The sequence below is a fragment of the Prosopis cineraria genome, unplaced genomic scaffold, assembly GCF_029017545.1.
Source record: "Prosopis cineraria cultivar Desert tree isolate PC_DT_omini unplaced genomic scaffold, ASM2901754v1 PC8, whole genome shotgun sequence".
Lineage (NCBI taxonomy): Eukaryota > Viridiplantae > Streptophyta > Magnoliopsida > Fabales > Fabaceae > Prosopis > Prosopis cineraria.
Window position 1 is genome coordinate 2,380,399 of NW_026555339.1, and position 18,195 is coordinate 2,398,593.

Sequence of the window (18,195 nt, forward strand, 5' to 3'; positions counted from 1 at the left end):
TTAAAAATCCTTATGAATTACAACCCTAATTAAATATATTTTTGAAAAAAATATAATTAATTGTACCTTAAAAATACCAAAAATCTTTTACATTTTTCAACACTTTCACTTATGAAATATCTTATATTTTTAAACAGAAAAGGTAAATTATACTTTTTTTTTTTGGGTATCGTCTTGCGGTAATGGAAGGATTACAGGTGTGGTGTATCAGTGTGTCGCTGAGAGGAAATTGATTAGCATGGTTTCTGTTCTTGGTATTACCGAATTAATGACTAAAGAAGTTTAGCCGTTTCGGTGTAATGCAAATGACCTTCTGAACAGTTTAACTGATTTTCATAACAGATCTGTGAGAGCACAGGTGCAAGTGGATCGTCATACAATGTGTCACCCGTTGGTTCACATCTCAAGGCCTCATATATCACTTTCATCACATATATAATGAAAACAAACGAACAAAAAGACAACCAGATTAATCATACAGATTATATCCAATGACTGTCGAGTTGTCACCAAAAAATACAATGTCTGAACTTTGAAGAGTCATGAGCTACCAGTCGACGAAAATCAAGACACATTCTTGAGCAGCTCCAGCATAGAAGTATAGACACAAAATGTCCATTAATTTGTACCGTCCTGTACAGTATTCTTCTCACCAGCAAACCTTGCTCTGCCATACAAACAAATTGGACATGTGAGTTCCACGCATGGAATTAAAGAACAATCGAATATATATATTTTTTTCAAATGCATACAGGGCTTACTTTGGATTTGCTTTCTTGACTGTCCATGTATGCCAGAAGTTCCTCTTGTTTTATCAAAGCTTCGTATAAAGCCTATTCAGGAAGATGAAAAGACCAGTTTAAAATATATAAATATTTCTACACCAGAAAGTATTGAACGCTAGCACACAGCTAATCACGATGGGGGTTACAGTCGGAATTTGCAAGGTAAGGGCCAGTGTTCCTCAGACTGTCCAAAAAGTGGATTACAATGGTTTAGAAAGCAGATAACCAGCAAAGCAAATACTCGAGGTTGCTTTCTAATCTCTTGGCACCAGAGATTAAAAAAGAAAAAAGAAATAGCACAGAAGTACATGTACATCCGTGTAGGCAACGATCGTAACATCGTGAAGTAAAATACCAAAAAATGTGGTAGACATCTAGTTCGTACCATAATAGCTATAGTGGTTGTGAGCAAGTGTTTGAACTAAAGGATTAATAATCAAATAGACAAGATATACTTGAAGCTTTACCAAAGATCTGTAAAGCTGCAAATGTTGAAGTTAAACTTCATCATTAACTAACTCAGAGATAATGAAGACTCATTACTAACTATAGCATTGGACGCATGCACAAATACTTTTTGTGAACGAATAAAACAACAGGAATTACTGAACTAATAATTACTATCTTTCAAGCCTGAGGCAGAAAATATGTTTTCAGAATCAAATAGGGTTACCTTCTTTGTAGCAATCAACTCTGCTTCCAATGCATCCACACGATAAACTGCAGCATTCAGCAGTTCCTCTTTCTCATATGGCATTGCATTAGGTTTTGATTGTAGCATGTCAACTTTCTCTTCAAGTTCACGAAGCCGTTTTAAGGCAGACGAGAGGACCTCAGCCTCCGAGAATCCAGGAACAGGGGAAGGAGGACGGGATTCCTCCTTGAATATTGGCTCAGTAGTCACATTACGCATAGTCTGAGCAGACTCAGATTCCGAGTCCTGGCTTCTCTTGGTGATATGAAACGCTAATGAAATCGCAAGAGTAAAGAGGGCAACGAAGAAGCCTTTAATAACAGTCCAGATATAAGCGCAAATTCCCTCGGGAGACTTTTCAATACTTGATAGAGATGTCTCTGCAACAAACAAATAATACACAAAATTACTTCTCTTTTATGCCCAGAACAGGGTAAACGAACAAGTCTGAACTTATTCAACATATATGCATGATTATATATGAGTTTCCTATCATTTGACAGAAAAGAAAGATTCAATATATGCAGGCTTGAATAATAGTATCAATATTCACTTAATAACAATGGCACATCAACACCAACCAAAAAAGAAATAACTTCACGAAAGATGCATTAAATTTCTACCAACAGAATTGAAAGAATTTTGAGATGTAGTTTGCTTCTCCTTCCACCCAACATCAACAGCTTTGTCAACGATGGGGACATGCTCGTCGTACTCAGAGAAGCCTCCAACAAGACTAGCTTTACTGATCAATCTAGCCTGGACAAAAACAATGTATTTGAATTGAATTTATCACAGTTCTTTGCAACCTCAAGATTAAGATAGTTCTGTCCCATAAGATGATATATAAAGTGGCCACAAGGCGACCAAATAAATGGGAATATAAATGAGACTGGGATGACCTATCGGATTTGGCGGTGCAATAGCAAGATAGCAAAATAAATTAGAACCAGACGTTAGATCTTCGTTCAATAGTTGGCAGTGTCATCGGCTCATAGCTGGCTTACAAATATATTTTAAAGGATAAAGGTGTATTTTTGCCTTTGAAATATTCTTTGAGGAGCACCCAACATCCTAAACTATTGATTGGAGCAATTTTTCCCTTAAAATAATTAAAATGGAGCATGTTTATCCTTACCTAAAATTTCTAATGTTGACTACCAACTAGGCTCCAACCACTAGGAAATTTAATGACAAGGGCAAAAATGCTCCATTTTAATTACTTTAAAAGCAAAATTGCTCCGAGCAATAGTTTAAAGTGTGAGATGCTCCACAGAAAATATTTCAGGAAAAAAAAAATGCACAATTACCCTATTTTAAATTAAGGATTAGATGCAATGAATCGCCCACATATCAAGCAGTAATAATTAATATAAGTATAATGAAGAAAGAAAATCCTGAGTCAGTGCAAGTGGGTTAATGCTGCTACTACAAATAGGATACATAGAAATTTTCAAAATGATGTCATACAGAAGTAAACGACATATAAAACATAATCTTTACCACCCTAGCCGGATGAGAAAAAATGTTTTCATGAATGAAGAATTAAAACTCATGAATAAATCTGAGATTATCCCAACATCAAATCGATCTAAGTGTTTATTAGACTACTCTGAGAAAATAATTATGGTCCCTTACTTCTTCCCGGACAGGTGTCAGCCTAGGGTTTATGTAATTCCCACTTGCTTTGGGGGAAGTGATATCTTCAACTTCAGATCCTGATTCTGCTGTAGATGTATCACTACTTCTTATCTGTTCTCATGAACCAAAAAAATAAAGGAAGAGCAAATTAATTTTATGACTGTTCTCAAACTTGCAAATCCAAAGAGTTCTCATTCATGCAGCGTCCAGGATGGTGCTGGAAACCTGACCATTGGATAACAGGTCTTATCACATTCAATCACCCTGCCCTCGTCATTGGAAACAGTTACTATTTGTCTAGAATTTTGCACTTCACCGTTAAGAATCATCTGCATGTGCAGCATCCTTCATTGAGTCAGATAAAAGCAAAACCAGAGCACTTTGGGTAAGAAACAGGCTAAAAAGAAAAGCAGAAAACCTTTAAAATTTCTGGATCTTGCCATGGACCTTTATCGGACTTCATGCAACCACCCTGATCTATACAAATACAGCTACCGCCTAGAAATTCTGGCAGCTCACTGAAAATTCCAAGGACAACCAGAAATTTCAAATGATAATTTGAGTGACCTATTACTCCTTCATCGGAAATAAATGTATAATTACCTTGCATCAATAATTTCAAGTAATTTACTTTGGAATCTGTTGCCAAGAACCTAGCAGAACATCAAATATAAATTAATCCCATAGTAACAGCATATCCATATGAACGGCTGAAAATTATCACTTCAATGAAATACTGCACAAAACTTACTCTTAATTATATAAAAAATAACCAAGCAATTCACACATTGACATACATGAATCTTTGAAGTAGTTTTGGGATCAAGAAATGTTTTCACTGTATTCCAGAGCAGCTTAAAACCAGGACCAGCATTGATTATAAACATCCGACTTAACGTCTGCACAGAGAATTGATGAGATAAATAACAAGACGTAACTCCGGAAGACCCAAAAAATTGGAGACTACCATTATTCTTATAATAGAAATTATTTACTTCTGGATAGTAGTCACCATCAATCTTCTGCAGTTGCATGATGAGTTCTCGTGCAGACCTAGTTAGGTTCTTGAAACCCTAGAAAGCAAATAGACGAATTGTAAAGTGAACCAAAGTCTTAACTAACCCAATTTAAGATGGATCGTAGGAGATTTTCAACCATCACTTAGACAGACATCATACCACGCCTTGGACATCCAAAATTGTCGTACTTGAATCTATGTGTCTCTTTGCAGCGATAGAGCAAGCCGGAAACTTAACAGCAAATGTTTTCTCAAAGGCTTGAACATGGTATCTTAGATATCTTTCCAAGGTAGTTTCTTGCATCAGCTTGCTGGGATCAACTTTGCCTAGTCTCTCAATATAAACAGGTTTTCCTTCTTTATCCACACCATGGTAACCGTGTGGATAGGACAGCAGAACCTTATTCAACTCACTGAACTCAAAATCCTACAGAGAGAGATAAAGATATCTATGTCATAAATGCTGAGGATCCACAGCTATATCAAACAACACATGATTGAATGAAAGAAGAAAACAAAAGAAACAGCTGGGTTGATTTTTCTATCCGATGACTCACCTCCATAATTGTATCTGTACCAAATTCTTTCCTCCATTGAATCATATTGGCCCACATTTGCTTTGCTTTTTCTATATCAAACTTCCTTGCTTTAAGGAATCTGCAATAACATTTGTTAACTACAATTTTGAGCTAAAAAATAAAGCAAATCAGCAACCTGCCTACAAAGCACGTTAAAACTATGCACAGACACAGAGAGAGAGAGAGAGAGAGAGAGAGAGAGTATAATATAATGAAGCAATATGTTGTTTGAAACACTAGCGCCTGCTATTAGGACCAATCTATAAGTAATAAATCATAATAGAGCTATGTGAAATTATTGATCACATGACTGATCAAAACAGAGTGCAGCTTGTATTACTAAAAGCAATTTAAGAATTAACCATGTAGTGCCAACCCACTCAGGCAAACACAAAAATGAAAATGTAATATCTGTACGCATTATTAGGGGGAGAGTTGCCATCTTTTGTTCACATGTCTGATATAAATGGCAAGGAACAAGGGATAGTAACCTCAACAACATATGATAGTCATCATGTTTCGGAGGCAACAAGGAATCAGACAAAAGTGCTTGTCGGAATGCATCCACTGCCTTGAGCTCCCTAACATCTCGAACATCCTCAATAGAAACAGAATTGCTCCGACTGGGACCTTTTTTCCTGCCTTTCTTCTTGAGAGAATGTCTGAATCTGCTTGAAGCATTTATTGCCTTCTTTTTCAGACTACCAATTCTTGTTCGCCTATCATCCTCAGAGTTCTCAAAATCTGATTTTCGCTCTCTACGTTCATCTTGACCTGAGAACCCTTCAAAGCCTGAAAAATCAATCCAGATTTGATATACTTTTACTTATAATGTCATTTAAGTACTTTACAGAAAGCCATTACCGAATTAAGATTACATTGCATTTTTAGATCAATTGTGGGTCAGAATTTGAGGCAAATGCAGAATCAACACCAAATTAACAAATATTCAGGGAATTTAGATTCTTTGTAATAAGTCCACCAGAATCGTAGTAGTAAACCATATTATGTCAATGTTCAGTAAGAAGAGTGATCACTATTCCAGATAGACATGAAAATAGAAAACATTCAATACTCTACATACAGCATACATCATCCATTCTTGAGATCATATAAGCACGAGGATCGATATTTTGATGAACTTAATCCCAAAATATATCCCGTGAATTGCTTAAATAGTCGAAGTAACCGTTTAGCTAAATTTAGCTCATTTACCCCATAATCCCACTTGATTCGCATCAGGCGAGTTAGTTCACCGATCCAGACGCAGCACGCAACACAATCATATGGGAATTCCTTGATGCATATCATCAATTAACATATGACTTATGGAGAAGAAAACTTTCAATTCAAAACTACGTACAATAAACAATTCGGAAAAGCACAATGGAATCAAATGTAATAAATGAGAATGGAAGGGGAAAAACATCTGTCAGAGGAGGAGTTACTCACAAGGCCGAGCGAACCGATCAAGCGGCCCGGACATTTCGAGATTGTCAGGTGCAGATCGAAGCCGAAGAATATATGAAGCATCAAAACCCTCTCAATTCACGTTGATTTGTCAAAAGGGAGGTACCTAAGCCACAGCTCAAAAAAAAAAAAAATGAAACTTACAATCATGACGTTTGCTTCCTTTTTTTTATTTTTTTTAATAACAGTGATAATCGCCTCGATGTATTGCCCATGCGTACATGCTTTGAAGGTATAATCAAACTGCGACGGAGACAGTAAAGGGAGAAATGAGGGGATGTCGGCAGAAGAAAACTGAAAGACAAGACGACAAGTGAAAGAAGGAACAAAAAACAGAGAGAGAAATAGTCCGGAGAGTTAAAAGTTAAAACTAGATGCTGCATAAGCGGGGTAAGTAGCCACGTTGTCCGAGCGAATACAGCGCTATTTTGTCAAGTTTGAGTTGGCGGGAAGTTGCCGTCGGTGGCGGTTTGTGACGGAGCTCCAGCTAACTCTTTCACATTTCTATTATTTTTTGATAGAAAAATCTTAATAATTTTAAATACTAAATAAACAAAATTGTCAATGAATTCTTTTCAAATTCGCACGTAATGTATGGGAATTGAGTTTCTTGTTAATTAAAATATATAATTTATGTATAACTTTTTTTCAATTTATAATTTTAATTGATTCTTCAATTAAATTTTCAAAATAACACGTATTCACTAATTTTATTATCAACTAATTATATATAGTGCTGTAAATTTTTGTGTGCCAGCGTTTCTTAAATTATAAGATACTAAAAAGGCTTGAATAAATAAATAAATAAATGATCTAACTTTCTATAAGTTCACCTACTGCCTGAAAGGAGTAGGCTTTGGTGGAGGGGGCGAGGTGCCGTTAAAGAACCCCTAGTATTTTTACCAAGCTATAGTCCCCACCCTTTGGAACCAAGTATCGCATAATCATTAATCACGCAAAATGAGCGACGGATCATTTTTTTTTTTTTTTTTGACAGAAGCAATGAACCAGTTTACTATTTAATTACCGAAAAGTTCAACATGAGGCAATTTACGGATAGATTCCTGACCAAGAACAAGTGATTTTGATATCTTTTCAATCCTCCCGCAGGACTAGCCGAGTCAACTTCGCCGCTTCCAAATTCTAACATGCACACGTACGAATACGATATCCTGAGAAGAACTTTAATTCGAAGGTCGAACTTAATCACTACATAGTACTTCGAAATTCTTAATGCCTAAATAAAGAGTCATTCCAAAATCCAAACCACGTTTATTTATGGAGAAAAACTAAATCCCTTGGCTTTTCAAGAAGTGAATATAGGCTAAACACGAACCATACGAAACAAAAAACTGATTAAGCAGCATCATGTCTAGCCATTCTTCTAAATTTATACGGCATTGGAACAGTGAAAAGCAGGAAGCTGCGCTCCACGGGTGGCTCACATTACATGCATATTAACAGCCCGTAAGGATTGAAGCCAACAACGAAAATACATAAATAAGTTTAAATTGGCATTAATGTCCCATATATACAAATATTCACAGGCGTTGAGTGAGAGAAGGCAGGTAAAAATATGACTGCTGTCTGCTGTACCGAATCCCATCCACTTTCTAGTATAGGAGTATGTACATATTAAAGCCAGTATCTGCAACAATCAAGAGTTGTTAACATGATTTAATGTAACCGTGGGGGAAGGAAGAGAGTTCAAGGCAGGAGCAAAAGAACTAGACTTGTACGTTTTATTCACGTTTTTTCCAGCCCTGAATTGGTTGAGTTTGTCCCTCCACAAAGCTGCAGTAAGCATCAGCAACACGAGGTGTAAGAAGTTGTAACGACGTGATTAATGCTATAATCCTTCAAGACTTGCATCCTAATTTAACACGTGTACTAATGAAGAATCACTTCGACTAGATTAATGGATTCCCACCCACAATAGGACTTCCAAGTTTCAGTACATCACAACTATAAGAACTGAACATAACAACAGAACATAACGAAAACAAAACCCATCAAGGCATGGAGAAAGCATTTTTTCTGACGGTTGTGATACATGCCACTTTAATGAATACAAGTTTGGCATCCAAGTGCTGATACCAAATGGTTATAAATTATATCAAGGCTACGAAAAATGGAATATCTACAAGATGATATTTCTTCAACATGTACCATTCATTTGCATGGACAGAAAATTAGGAAAGCAGAAAAACTAAAAAGGAAAACTTTTAAAAATAATAATAAAATTTAAATTTACTATTTTTGAAAATTTTTCAAGAAAACATAATTTTGTCTCTAAAGTTTCATTAGGTTTTGCTTTTAATCCATGTAATTTTTTTCAGTATTTTCAGTCCTTATAGAAACTAAAACTATTAATAAAAGAATGAAAACTATAGGAATCTGGAAGACAAAGGTTAGCGCCGGCAACTTGGGTTTGGCTCAATTCGAGTTCAGATCAAGCTTAAAATATCTTACTCCCTTAAAAAAAGCCCATATAAGCAAGTCTGGCTCTAATTTTTTTCGGCTAAGTTCAGGCTGACCCATTGGGCTTGGCCAAAAGTAACAACAACTCTATATACATATAGAGCTATAAATTCTAGTGGTTGGGCTTATTCGGACCGAGCTTAAAATATCATACCTGCCTAAAAAAAAACCATATAACAAGCCCAGCCCTAACTTTTTTGGGCGGGCTCGAGCTTGGCTCAAATTACCGACTCTACCAAAAGTCACCCAATCTTTTAAAACTATGAAAACTAAAAGCACTAAAAAAAACTAAACATGATGAAACTATAAGAACCAAAGATTGTGTTTTTCCAAAATTTTTCCTTCAAGTTTTCTCTCTTCCCTATTTTCTTCTCACTCTTTCCGCCTTCCAAACCAAGCCGAAAGAATGGCAAGATCAAATTAATGCTACCTGCTAGAGCAAAAATACTCCACCAATTTGAAGGTAGAATTGCAGACAATAGATTAAAAAATAGACAAAAATTAAATTACCAGCATCTTTGTAGCGCTCTTCAACAACAGCCTGCATCATGTTGTGCAAAAGACCAAACTCCTCAGTTTCAGTACAAGGCTGACCACTTGGCCTGAAACAATGTTACTGTCAGTTAAAACTTGCATTCTACCAGGAAAAAGACATTACAAGAAATTGAAGATTTCCTTAAATCAGGATTACAGAGAAAACTTTTTGCCTTCCAAGGCATCTTTCTTACCGGTCCAGTTCAGTAAATAAAAGGCCATCTGAACCAGGGGACTGGGCAGAGAGTTTGCCAGATTCAATTACTCTCATCCCATCACTGTATGCTAAGTATTTGTTGACTTGTATCGGCACCTACAACATTAGTGGAAAGGTTCGAACTTAATTAGATAATTCTCATTTAACTAGGAAAAAGTGAATTTAACATTTGGTAAAAATCATTGCAATAATCCAATTCCAAGATATGTCAGGGTTCAACAATGGGTGAGATATTCCAAAACAAGTCAACAGTCCACCCAGGATACATGAAACTTGCCTCCATAACAATGAATTGACGAAAAAAGAAAAATGGCAAATAGTTTTTTCTGATAGTACCTGATTTTTTACCATCAACCAAGGCACAAATGAAAAATCATTTTAAGGAAAAAGGGACAACCATTAAGCAAAGCACTACGATGATAAAATATGCTGCAGTTGATTATGTATTTCTTGTGCATAGATCCACAAAGTTTACCTTGCATCTTACTGCAATATTGATAGCATCCGAAGGTCGAAGGTCAAAGCTCATACATTCTTCCTCATTTCCAACCTATCCCAAGTGTAAGATAATTAGATAAGCCACAAAACATTTTGTTCCTTTGCATTCTATTTTAAGAGAGAGGGGGAGAGGGAAAAAGAGAGAGGCTGAAGGGGCGGCCAAGAGTGCAAAGTCAGTATATGCCTTGGTAAGATATAACTGAGCAAAATAAGCCTCATGAACTCTTTTAGTCACCCTGACGAGTCTAACCTGCAGAGGCAGAAACCAATATTATTTGATCATCACAAAAAATCTGGTGGAGGGATTAAAAAAATCAGAAAGAGCTGTAAAGAGCATAAAACCAAATAAATCATACTTCATAACCCATCTTGTCAATCATCTCCTTCACTACTTGATATAAAGTAGGCCTAGCCTGATAAGACAAAGAAATAGTAAATATCCATATTGTCAAATTACATAAAACCAGAACCTCGTAGAATCGATAAAGAAGACGTACTATTGGAACATTGCGTACTGCTGCCATCAGTAACACACTAGGCATTTCCACTACAGTTAAAGATACAACATAAATTTAGAATGGCAGAAATATATAAACTAACATCACAATCAGATCAAAGATCCAAGAACAATTTTTCTTTGATACATAATATATAGGGATTAGGGAGAACAAGAGACATACAAACAATTATTGGGAGAAGTAGATCAGTCCCATCTTCCATCTTTAATACAATGGCAGGATGTGGAGCATAATCTGGTAGATGTCCTCCATGAGGATTGTTATGGACACATCTTAAGTGTCTTCCATCCCTCATTTTGATCATGAAGCCATCAATTCCACTCTTCACCTCAACTGAAAAGCATAATCACAGAACAAGTCCACTTAATAAGAGGTATTTCGCTAGGGGAGAAGGGTATAGTTAGAGTCTAATAATCAACGGTCACAAATTAATTGCATAACCCACAGTAAGATAATTAACTGAGAAAAAAGAATGAGTCTATGAGAAGAAACATATTTCAGACGCTATATTTTATTTCTGTCACACTCTCACTGAGCATGAGAGCATGACCGCAAATGATACAGTTTGCTTTAACTTAGATGAGAAGCCTTCAAAGAAAAAAATTGTTCTTCTGATAAAAGATAAGCTCAATGCATACAGCAATAAAGACGAAATGCACTACGTAAAATCAAATTTATACAAGCACAATGAGCAAACTTAGAGATGACATACCAGCTTCAACCACACTAGAGTTAACATAATCTTCATCCTTTTCATTAAAATTTTCTGCCATGCTTCCGCTGCCATTGGAGGACGAGCTGAAACTACAGTGCACTCTCTTGCACTTCCGCACATTTACTTGGCAAGAGAGAATTCTTGCCTTTGCTTTGCCGCCGCCGAGCTCCTTGAGTCCCCAGAATTCACTTCTAAGATATCTATGGTTTATTGGTCCAATCATAGGTAGACTACAAAATCCTGCTAATTTAGCTCGAATAGAGGGGCACAAAACTGGTCCTTGTAGAGAACCCATACTGTCTTCTCAAAATCGACAAGAAGAATAATATGATCAGAACTATGTTACTGCCTTGGAACTAAAGAACATTATAGTGGACAATAGCTCTACATAATTTCTTGATGAGCAGAGATGTCGTTTTAAGTCCTGTGGAAATTAAAATTCACAAAATACGGCATTGCAGATAACTTGACCGGCAACTTATGAAAATTCATAATACGCACGCGTTACCTAGAAAATAAATGGACGAATAGATTCTGAATTCTATAAATTTTTGTAGTGATTATACTCTCGCCCCATCCATACGGTCCCTCTCGAAGAGCACAGTCCAAAGTTAAGAAAGAAAAGAAAAACGAAAGATATAAACATGGAAAAACAACAATGATATTCGAAAATTCCATGTCCTTCTTGTGATTATCGGTGAAGATTCAGAAATCATAAATCTATCCAATAAAAAATACGAAGAGGCTAACATTTGTTTCCTCTGGCATCAAAAACAAAAATTATTCTGCCACCACTCCCTCAAATTTGGGAATATATAGTATAAGAAGCTTGATTACATAATAAATGGATTGATTTAAAACCAAAATCGCACCTATAAGAGATCGGAACTCACCACGTTTAATCACGGCAACAGTCAACGAGTGATTTAGTCACCGGTCAGCTCGAGAAGACGAGAAGCAGCTCCCGTAACCACCCGGGGCTTTCCCTATTAGTTTTAATTGTAATTGTAATCGTAATTTTACGAACAACGTCCGGAATTCAATTAAGCGGGAACTTAATGGCGGAGGAATCGGTCGAATGATCAAATTGACATGTATAGAAAATCTTGAGCAAATATTACGGGATATTTAAATATAGACGAAGGAAGGGAATGGAAATCAGGAGGGAGTGGCAATTGAAAGTGGTGTGAAACCTAACGACATAAGAGATCTGTGAAAGAAAAACCAGATGAAGGGAATGAGATAATTGCGAGGGGATAAGAGATTCTTCGCGGTGAGAAAGATCCCGAACTAAAAGTCTAAAACGACTGCTTTCATCACAGCATGCAGTGGAATCACTTTTATGCCCTCCTAATTTCGCACTTTCCAGATCGCCATGTATTTTGAAGGCACCGCTTGCCGCCATTTGATATGCTCGGGAAATGAAGATAAAATAATAATGATAATTTTATAAGCGAATGATAATATTCACAAGTTTTTTACTAAAAAAAATAATATTCATAAGTTCACAAGAAATGATAAATAATAATAATAAATATTTAAATAACAATAGCAAATGAAAATTATATCCCAATATATAAAAATCCCCCAGCTTCTATTTTTATTAAATTCTTCAACTTGACTGACAACAAATTGGATATTACATGCATTGAAGATAATATGATCAAATATTAAATGTTAGTTCTTCTTTTAACCTAAATTTAAATCTTGATTTATCATGTGATTTTTTTTATTAAATTCAACCTCATTAATATTGCACTTATCTTAAAACCAACCAAAAGTCATCCTTCATCGCTTAATTTTTTTCCTTTTTTAAAATGGCTTAATTTTTTTTTTCTGAATCTATATGGCAGGTTTTATTTTTATTTTATTTAAATTTAAATTTGGTGAACCAGTAAGCTGATTTATTCCAGATAGTTCCATAGTATTTATGCCAAAAAAAAAAAAGCCGCAAAAAAGCTGCAGTTTCGTTTTTGTTATCTATGCTTAATAGATGAAAGCTAACACTTTTATAAATAAATTTTAAAAACATGTGCATGTACCGACTAATTTTATTAAAAAAATTTAAAAAAATATAATCATTAATTTTTATAATTTTATTATATTTTTTATTAATCAATTTATTTTTTTAATATTTTTTGTGTTTATAAGAATTAAAAATATTAAGACTACAAAAACCTAATAATAATAAATGTCATCTAATTTTAGTAAAATTATAGACATTAAAAATATTAAAAAATATTAAATATTAAAAATAAAATTTAATAAAATTATAGAAATTAATTATTTTATTTTTTCAAAATTAAGAATAAAAATAGAAAAACAAAAATTTAGGTCTCCACGACATGTTATTCTTCGGTTATAGTTGCAGGAGGGCATTTATGACTTTCCACGAGAAGCATGGATGATGACAGCGTGGCCATGAAGCCAAATCCTCAGAAAACGACGTCAAGTCTCCCAGAGAGTGCCACGTGCCAGATACCTCTTCCATCAGTAATGATGCGAATATGGATAAGGTCATGGCCCTAGAAATATCTGATTTTTCGGGACCAATTAAGAGATCTGGCTTCTGCCGCCGCTTCGGCCGTATCAGTAACTTTTCCACCATCCTCTTAATTTCCAAAACATTGCATATAGTTTTTGACCAACAAGCCATTGCATTGATTGATTCAAACAAAATATAATTTCAAATGATGAATTAAAATAATCTTCCAGCAAAATTCATTTAAAAAATTTTAACGCAGATAATAATTTCTAAACAGCAACAGATGAATTAGAAATTGGGCCAGTAATAAGAGAGAATTATAAATTAAAAATGACTTTGAAAAAGAAGCTACAAGGAAAGAGTAGCGGTACATGGTTGATGTGTTGATGGATCAAACTTGGTCCCTCCCTGATTTCTTCCACAGGAAGACCAAATTTGCTCCATCAAGCTGAATGCATAAAAAATCAGAATTTTGAACTGCTCCTAAGCCTAACCATTGTGGGCTTAGTGTTTAATTAATCCCAGCCCAGATTCACATGCTTCATTTTTTGGGCCTGGACGTCAGTTCTGAACTCTTGGATTAATTAATAATATGTTTTTATAAATTTAAATGGAAACACTTTCGGTAATAATCACAGTGTTGCGCCGCCAAAATCAGACTGTTGCCACACTCCACCAGCACCCTCAGCTGCCAAGTAAGACATACATGACAGTGGCACGAGACAAAGGCCTCGGCTCCTTAGATCTAACTTCGGTTCTTCTATCATCGCCTCACCTAATCCTGAAACCTGGCATCATCAAGCGTCATCCCAGTTTTATCAGTAACACTTCACCATGTAATCTAATCTATTTAACACCGTGTGCTTTGCATAATCAAAAGAGGAAATAGAATAATTAATCACTTGATCTTATTCTTTTGGATCATTCAATTATGATCCAGTCTTTAAACAAGATGATTAATTGAATCAAAATTGCAGGATTAAATGATTAATTAAAAAAAGACTATTCAAGCCAATGTGATGTCTACCTCGAATTATACAGTGACAAATCCACAGGACTTGCAAGGGCCATGACCCCCCATATTTCAAAAAAAATCAAAAAAAATAGGTCAGTTTTTGTTGATGAAAAATGTTAAAATCACTTTTACCCCCACTTTTAAATAAAATTTCAGTTATGCCTCAATACAAGAATTTCTAGATTCGTTCATGATTATAAATACATATGGCACCTTTAGGCTCTGTAATATCCTTGCTGCAAATTGATCATCATGCATAATTATCTTAATTAATCATAGCATAATATATAATTAATGTGCCTGCGTACAATAGTGCTGGTAATATTTAGGACCCTTACCCCTTGCATCGCTCTGTTGCTGTGGTTCCGTGATGACTTCATGTATGGAACGCTTAGCGTCTGAAAAATTCATATAATTTATATGGTTACTTGCATGTACGTACATATGGTTTGAATATGTAGCACGAATTAATTGACTCGGAAGGAATAAATCAAGAGAATATATGTATATATTGCAGGCAGCGCATAGTACTGGATGCCAAACAGTAACAGTTCCATCGTGTCTATTCAAGCATAACATATGAATATTAATCAAGGACTATAATAAATAGGCCCTTGATAAAGCCACAGAAATAGCAAGTGCAGGGGATATATTTGGATACGTACCTCGACTTGGCTTTGAAGGAATTTGATGTATCCAATGGCCTCCATGAGTACAGATGCTGTGTCTGTCTGCAGACACCCACGTACAAACATGTTAAGGAACATATATAAGAACTGGTCAAATATTAATTGTGGAGCATTTTTAGACGTTTATGAACATGAACATAAGACCATATCTAGCCAGTACGCTTTCTGAAACAAGCACGGGTCTCTCTTTTTACTTTATATGATAGAGAAGTTCTCGAAGCCCTGAAGGACTCTCGTGCATCGAAAACAAATGCGACAATATACTATGAAAGGACGACGTGAGGTTTCATGGCCTGTTTGTGTTACTTTGCGCACCATAATACAAGTTTCATATATATATATATATATATGAAGTACTCATGGACGTGAAAGTTCGGTACCTTCCCAAAAGGAGCCACCAACTGTTGAAGAGCCGCAACCCTATCTCCTAGTTTCTCTTTCCTAACCTGAACGATTAATTACCACGAAATAAAGTCAATGTAACCTGAGACCTAAAAAATTGATAAAGTTACATGATAATGTAATATTATTTTGGTGTGGGAGGCATTGAACCTTTAATTAATGGTGAAAAGCTAAGGTAATGGATTGGTTTTGTGGCTTCAAGATAAATTCATCATTAGGTACATTATCTTGTTCTATAAGGTAAGAAAGAAAAAGGCACCTTAAAGGGTGGGCATGATGAGCGCGATTCCAATCGTGATTTTTTTGGCACATTTTGAGATTGAGAAGCCTTTGACTCCACCAAAGTTGTGTTGGGCCTCTTCGTTTCTGCCATCCCATTAGTGAAGTGTGATGGCTATCAAAGTAGAAAAGAGTAAAGATTAGTTCAATAATAATTAAAGTTGCTCTTTTTGCAAGAGCAAAAAAGCCAAAAGAAATGAAAAAGCAAAGAAATTCTGATTAAAGACATGTGTACTATGTTTAAAGCTGTAGATACCTCTCTAATATAAAAAAAGGTTTTTATTTTATTTTTTACGGTAAAGGACTCCGTCTTTTCCTCTCATGTAAAACTTACCTTGTCAACTATCAATAATTAATATGCATATTCATAAATATATCATCCACTGTACTTATTTGTAATTTGTTCTTTAATTTCTCAACACATCAACTCAAACTATTCTCCTTCCATGATAATTATATAGAGATATCACTTGCGACTTAAGTTATCCATGAACTCAGCAAGAAAAATCTTCACTTTCACTGATGAAACACTGCGTAATAAATTCGCTCTGTTCAATCAGTAATACATATGACTAAGGTAAATATAGTATAGATATACGTTTACTTTAATTTCGAAAGAAACTCACATTACTAGAGTTGCATGAAGACCTGTCGATTTGGTGCTGCGTATGATCAAGACGAAAAGAAACGCTGTCAAATCTGGCTAAACCGTCCTGGGTGGGTTGGCTCAAACCGCCATTAAATCTTGCAGAGTTTAATAGATCTGAGCTCTGCAGGTTCATATCCAAAGAACTCGACATAGCCGGGGAAGAATGGTTTAAGTTTGAAATATTAATACTGGGGTAAATCTGGCTAAAGCTCCTTCCACTAGGTGGCACTCCCACACCCATACCACCAAAATTATTAGCAAAATTTTGAGAAGAAGTGGAGTAAAAATCTCCGGAGGAGAGGGTCTTGAGCAAGAGCTTCTCACTTAGAGCATTGAAATCTTTGTGCTCCATACCGGAACCACCAGTGCTGTTTAGCATTTCAGTGAATTTACAGGGGAAAGCGTCTAGGATCTCTTCCTTTATATTTGAATACTGGAGGTCTAAGTCGTGATCTGACTGAGTAGTACTGCTCACGCAGCTTTCTTCTGCACTTGCCCACTGATAACCTAATCCTGATGAAGCGTTAAGAAGATGGGCTCCAATGTCTTTCTTATGCGCGAAAGCTCTTGATCTGGGATTTGCTTCTTGGAAATTCGGGTTCACGTTAGAAGCATTCCTGCGTGAAAGGGAAAGGAAATAGAAACTATAACTCAAATGTAAACACATAGCTTCAATGCTAAAATTGGATCAGACACCAAGCCCTGATCACTAATACTACTGATATATGTACAAAGAAAGCAAGACATCAGCAGCAGAAATCGTAGGAGTTTCCAATTACAACGACTCGAAATTCAAACAAAAAATACACATTCACGATGATCATCTACTCGTACATAGACATATCCATATATATACTCGTACATAGAGAAGAAGCATGAAGGAGGAAGAACTTACAGGGAGACATTAGGGGTCCAAGAATGCGTGGATTGTTGGCCAAAGAAAGAAGGGGTGCATAGAGAAGAAGTCTGGGGAGGGGGAGGTTGGTCTTGAAGGTGATGGAGATTGGTAGATTCCATAATGATGATAGATTTATAATAAGGTTTTAAAAGAGAATAAGGAAGGGGGAATAAGGAGGGGCTTGAAAATCCCAAGATGATTAAATGTGGTGTGAGTAGTATAGCAATTGTGTTGCTTTGGCGAAGGGAATCTGCTATGGTGACAGTACTCTCTCTATTCAAAGGAGGAACACAGTTCCAGGTGACACCCACATACCTCGCTGCTTTTCGCCCACCTTTTGAGTTCTCTCTCTTTACTCTTTCAACTTCCCCATCTTACTATATTAGCCTTCAAAAGAAAGGAACACAGCATGCGTATTTCATCTCCATGCTCTCTCTCTCTCTCTCTCTCTCACTGACTTTAATTATTTATTTTCCTTTTAGGCCGACTAGTTCGCTTTTTATATTTTTCCTCCTCAGTCCGGAATGCACAGGCATGTGTACATATAAGAAAATAAAGAAAATTTTAACCTATCTACCCAGCACCCACCTTCTTTTTCGCTGCTGCTTCTCTCTCTTAAACTATATTTG

General features: G+C 35.8%; 3 protein-coding genes across 5 annotated transcripts; all 3 read right to left on the reverse strand.

The window, feature by feature from the left end:
• Positions 1 to 311: 311 nt before the first annotated feature.
• LOC129317180 (phosphatidylinositol/phosphatidylcholine transfer protein SFH8-like) lies at positions 312 to 6,518 on the reverse strand. The gene is made up of 14 exons (XM_054961543.1): positions 6,169 to 6,518; positions 5,208 to 5,508; positions 4,696 to 4,795; positions 4,299 to 4,565; positions 4,116 to 4,193; positions 3,918 to 4,019; positions 3,724 to 3,773; positions 3,539 to 3,638; positions 3,351 to 3,449; positions 3,118 to 3,231; positions 2,103 to 2,238; positions 1,459 to 1,859; positions 762 to 833; positions 312 to 667 (listed from the first exon to the last, which is right to left on the reverse strand). The coding sequence occupies exons 1-14, from the start codon at positions 6,200 to 6,202 to the stop codon at positions 650 to 652; spliced, it is 1,872 nt and encodes a 623-aa protein (XP_054817518.1). The 5' UTR covers positions 6,203 to 6,518; the 3' UTR covers positions 312 to 649.
• A 925-nt stretch (positions 6,519 to 7,443) lies between these two features.
• Positions 7,444 to 12,455, reverse strand: LOC129317181 (bifunctional nuclease 1-like). Of its 3 annotated transcripts, none has more exons than XM_054961545.1 (11): positions 12,043 to 12,454; positions 11,147 to 11,445; positions 10,597 to 10,767; positions 10,414 to 10,463; positions 10,273 to 10,329; positions 10,101 to 10,166; positions 9,894 to 9,968; positions 9,396 to 9,514; positions 9,178 to 9,269; positions 7,926 to 7,980; positions 7,444 to 7,834 (listed from the first exon to the last, which is right to left on the reverse strand). In XM_054961545.1, exons 2-11 carry the CDS (start codon positions 11,442 to 11,444, stop codon positions 7,822 to 7,824), a joined length of 996 nt encoding a protein of 331 aa, XP_054817520.1. In that variant the 5' UTR covers position 11,445; positions 12,043 to 12,454; the 3' UTR covers positions 7,444 to 7,821. The 3 variants fall into 3 exon arrangements, with proteins under 3 accessions (XP_054817520.1, XP_054817519.1, XP_054817521.1); XM_054961544.1 differs by having other exon boundaries at positions 11,147 to 11,449; positions 12,043 to 12,453; XM_054961546.1 differs by lacking the exon at positions 7,444 to 7,834 and having other exon boundaries at positions 7,940 to 8,059; positions 11,147 to 11,449; positions 12,043 to 12,455.
• A 1,486-nt stretch (positions 12,456 to 13,941) lies between these two features.
• LOC129318806 (transcription factor bHLH110) lies at positions 13,942 to 17,987 on the reverse strand. The gene is made up of 7 exons (XM_054963766.1): positions 17,564 to 17,987; positions 16,646 to 17,285; positions 16,000 to 16,134; positions 15,719 to 15,784; positions 15,315 to 15,380; positions 14,988 to 15,047; positions 13,942 to 14,422 (listed from the first exon to the last, which is right to left on the reverse strand). Exons 1-7 carry the CDS (start codon positions 17,683 to 17,685, stop codon positions 14,267 to 14,269), a joined length of 1,245 nt encoding a protein of 414 aa, XP_054819741.1. The 5' UTR covers positions 17,686 to 17,987; the 3' UTR covers positions 13,942 to 14,266.
• Positions 17,988 to 18,195: the final 208 nt, after the last annotated feature.

Bases quoted from the DNA above. Each gene is read 5' to 3' on its own strand.
- LOC129317180 (XM_054961543.1), bottom strand. From the start codon at position 6,202: ATGTCCGGGCCGCTTGATCGGTTCGCTCGGCCTT. The intron at 4,566-4,695 runs GTGAGTCATCGG...CTCTCTCTGTAG, and splicing joins GTACAGATACAATTATGGAG to GATTTTGAGTTCAGTGAGTT. The intron at 3,450-3,538 runs GTTTTCTGCTTT...CTGCACATGCAG, and splicing joins AAGATCCAGAAATTTTAAAG to ATGATTCTTAACGGTGAAGT.
- LOC129317181 (XM_054961545.1), bottom strand. From the start codon at position 11,444: ATGGGTTCTCTACAAGGACCAGTTTTGTGCCCCTCTATTCGAGCTAAA. The intron at 10,330-10,413 runs GTACGTCTTCTT...TTGTCTTATCAG, and splicing joins CAGTACGCAATGTTCCAATA to GCTAGGCCTACTTTATATCA. The intron at 9,270-9,395 runs GTAAGAAAGATG...ACATTGTTTCAG, and splicing joins TTATTTACTGAACTGGACCG to GCCAAGTGGTCAGCCTTGTA.
- LOC129318806 (XM_054963766.1), bottom strand. From the start codon at position 17,685: ATGGAATCTACCAATCTCCATCACCTTCAAGACCAACCTCCCCCTCCC. The intron at 16,135-16,645 runs GTGAGTTTCTTT...CTACTTTGATAG, and splicing joins CTTCATGCAACTCTAGTAAT to CCATCACACTTCACTAATGG. The intron at 15,048-15,314 runs GTACGTATCCAA...TGAATTTTTCAG, and splicing joins TCCTTCAAAGCCAAGTCGAG to ACGCTAAGCGTTCCATACAT.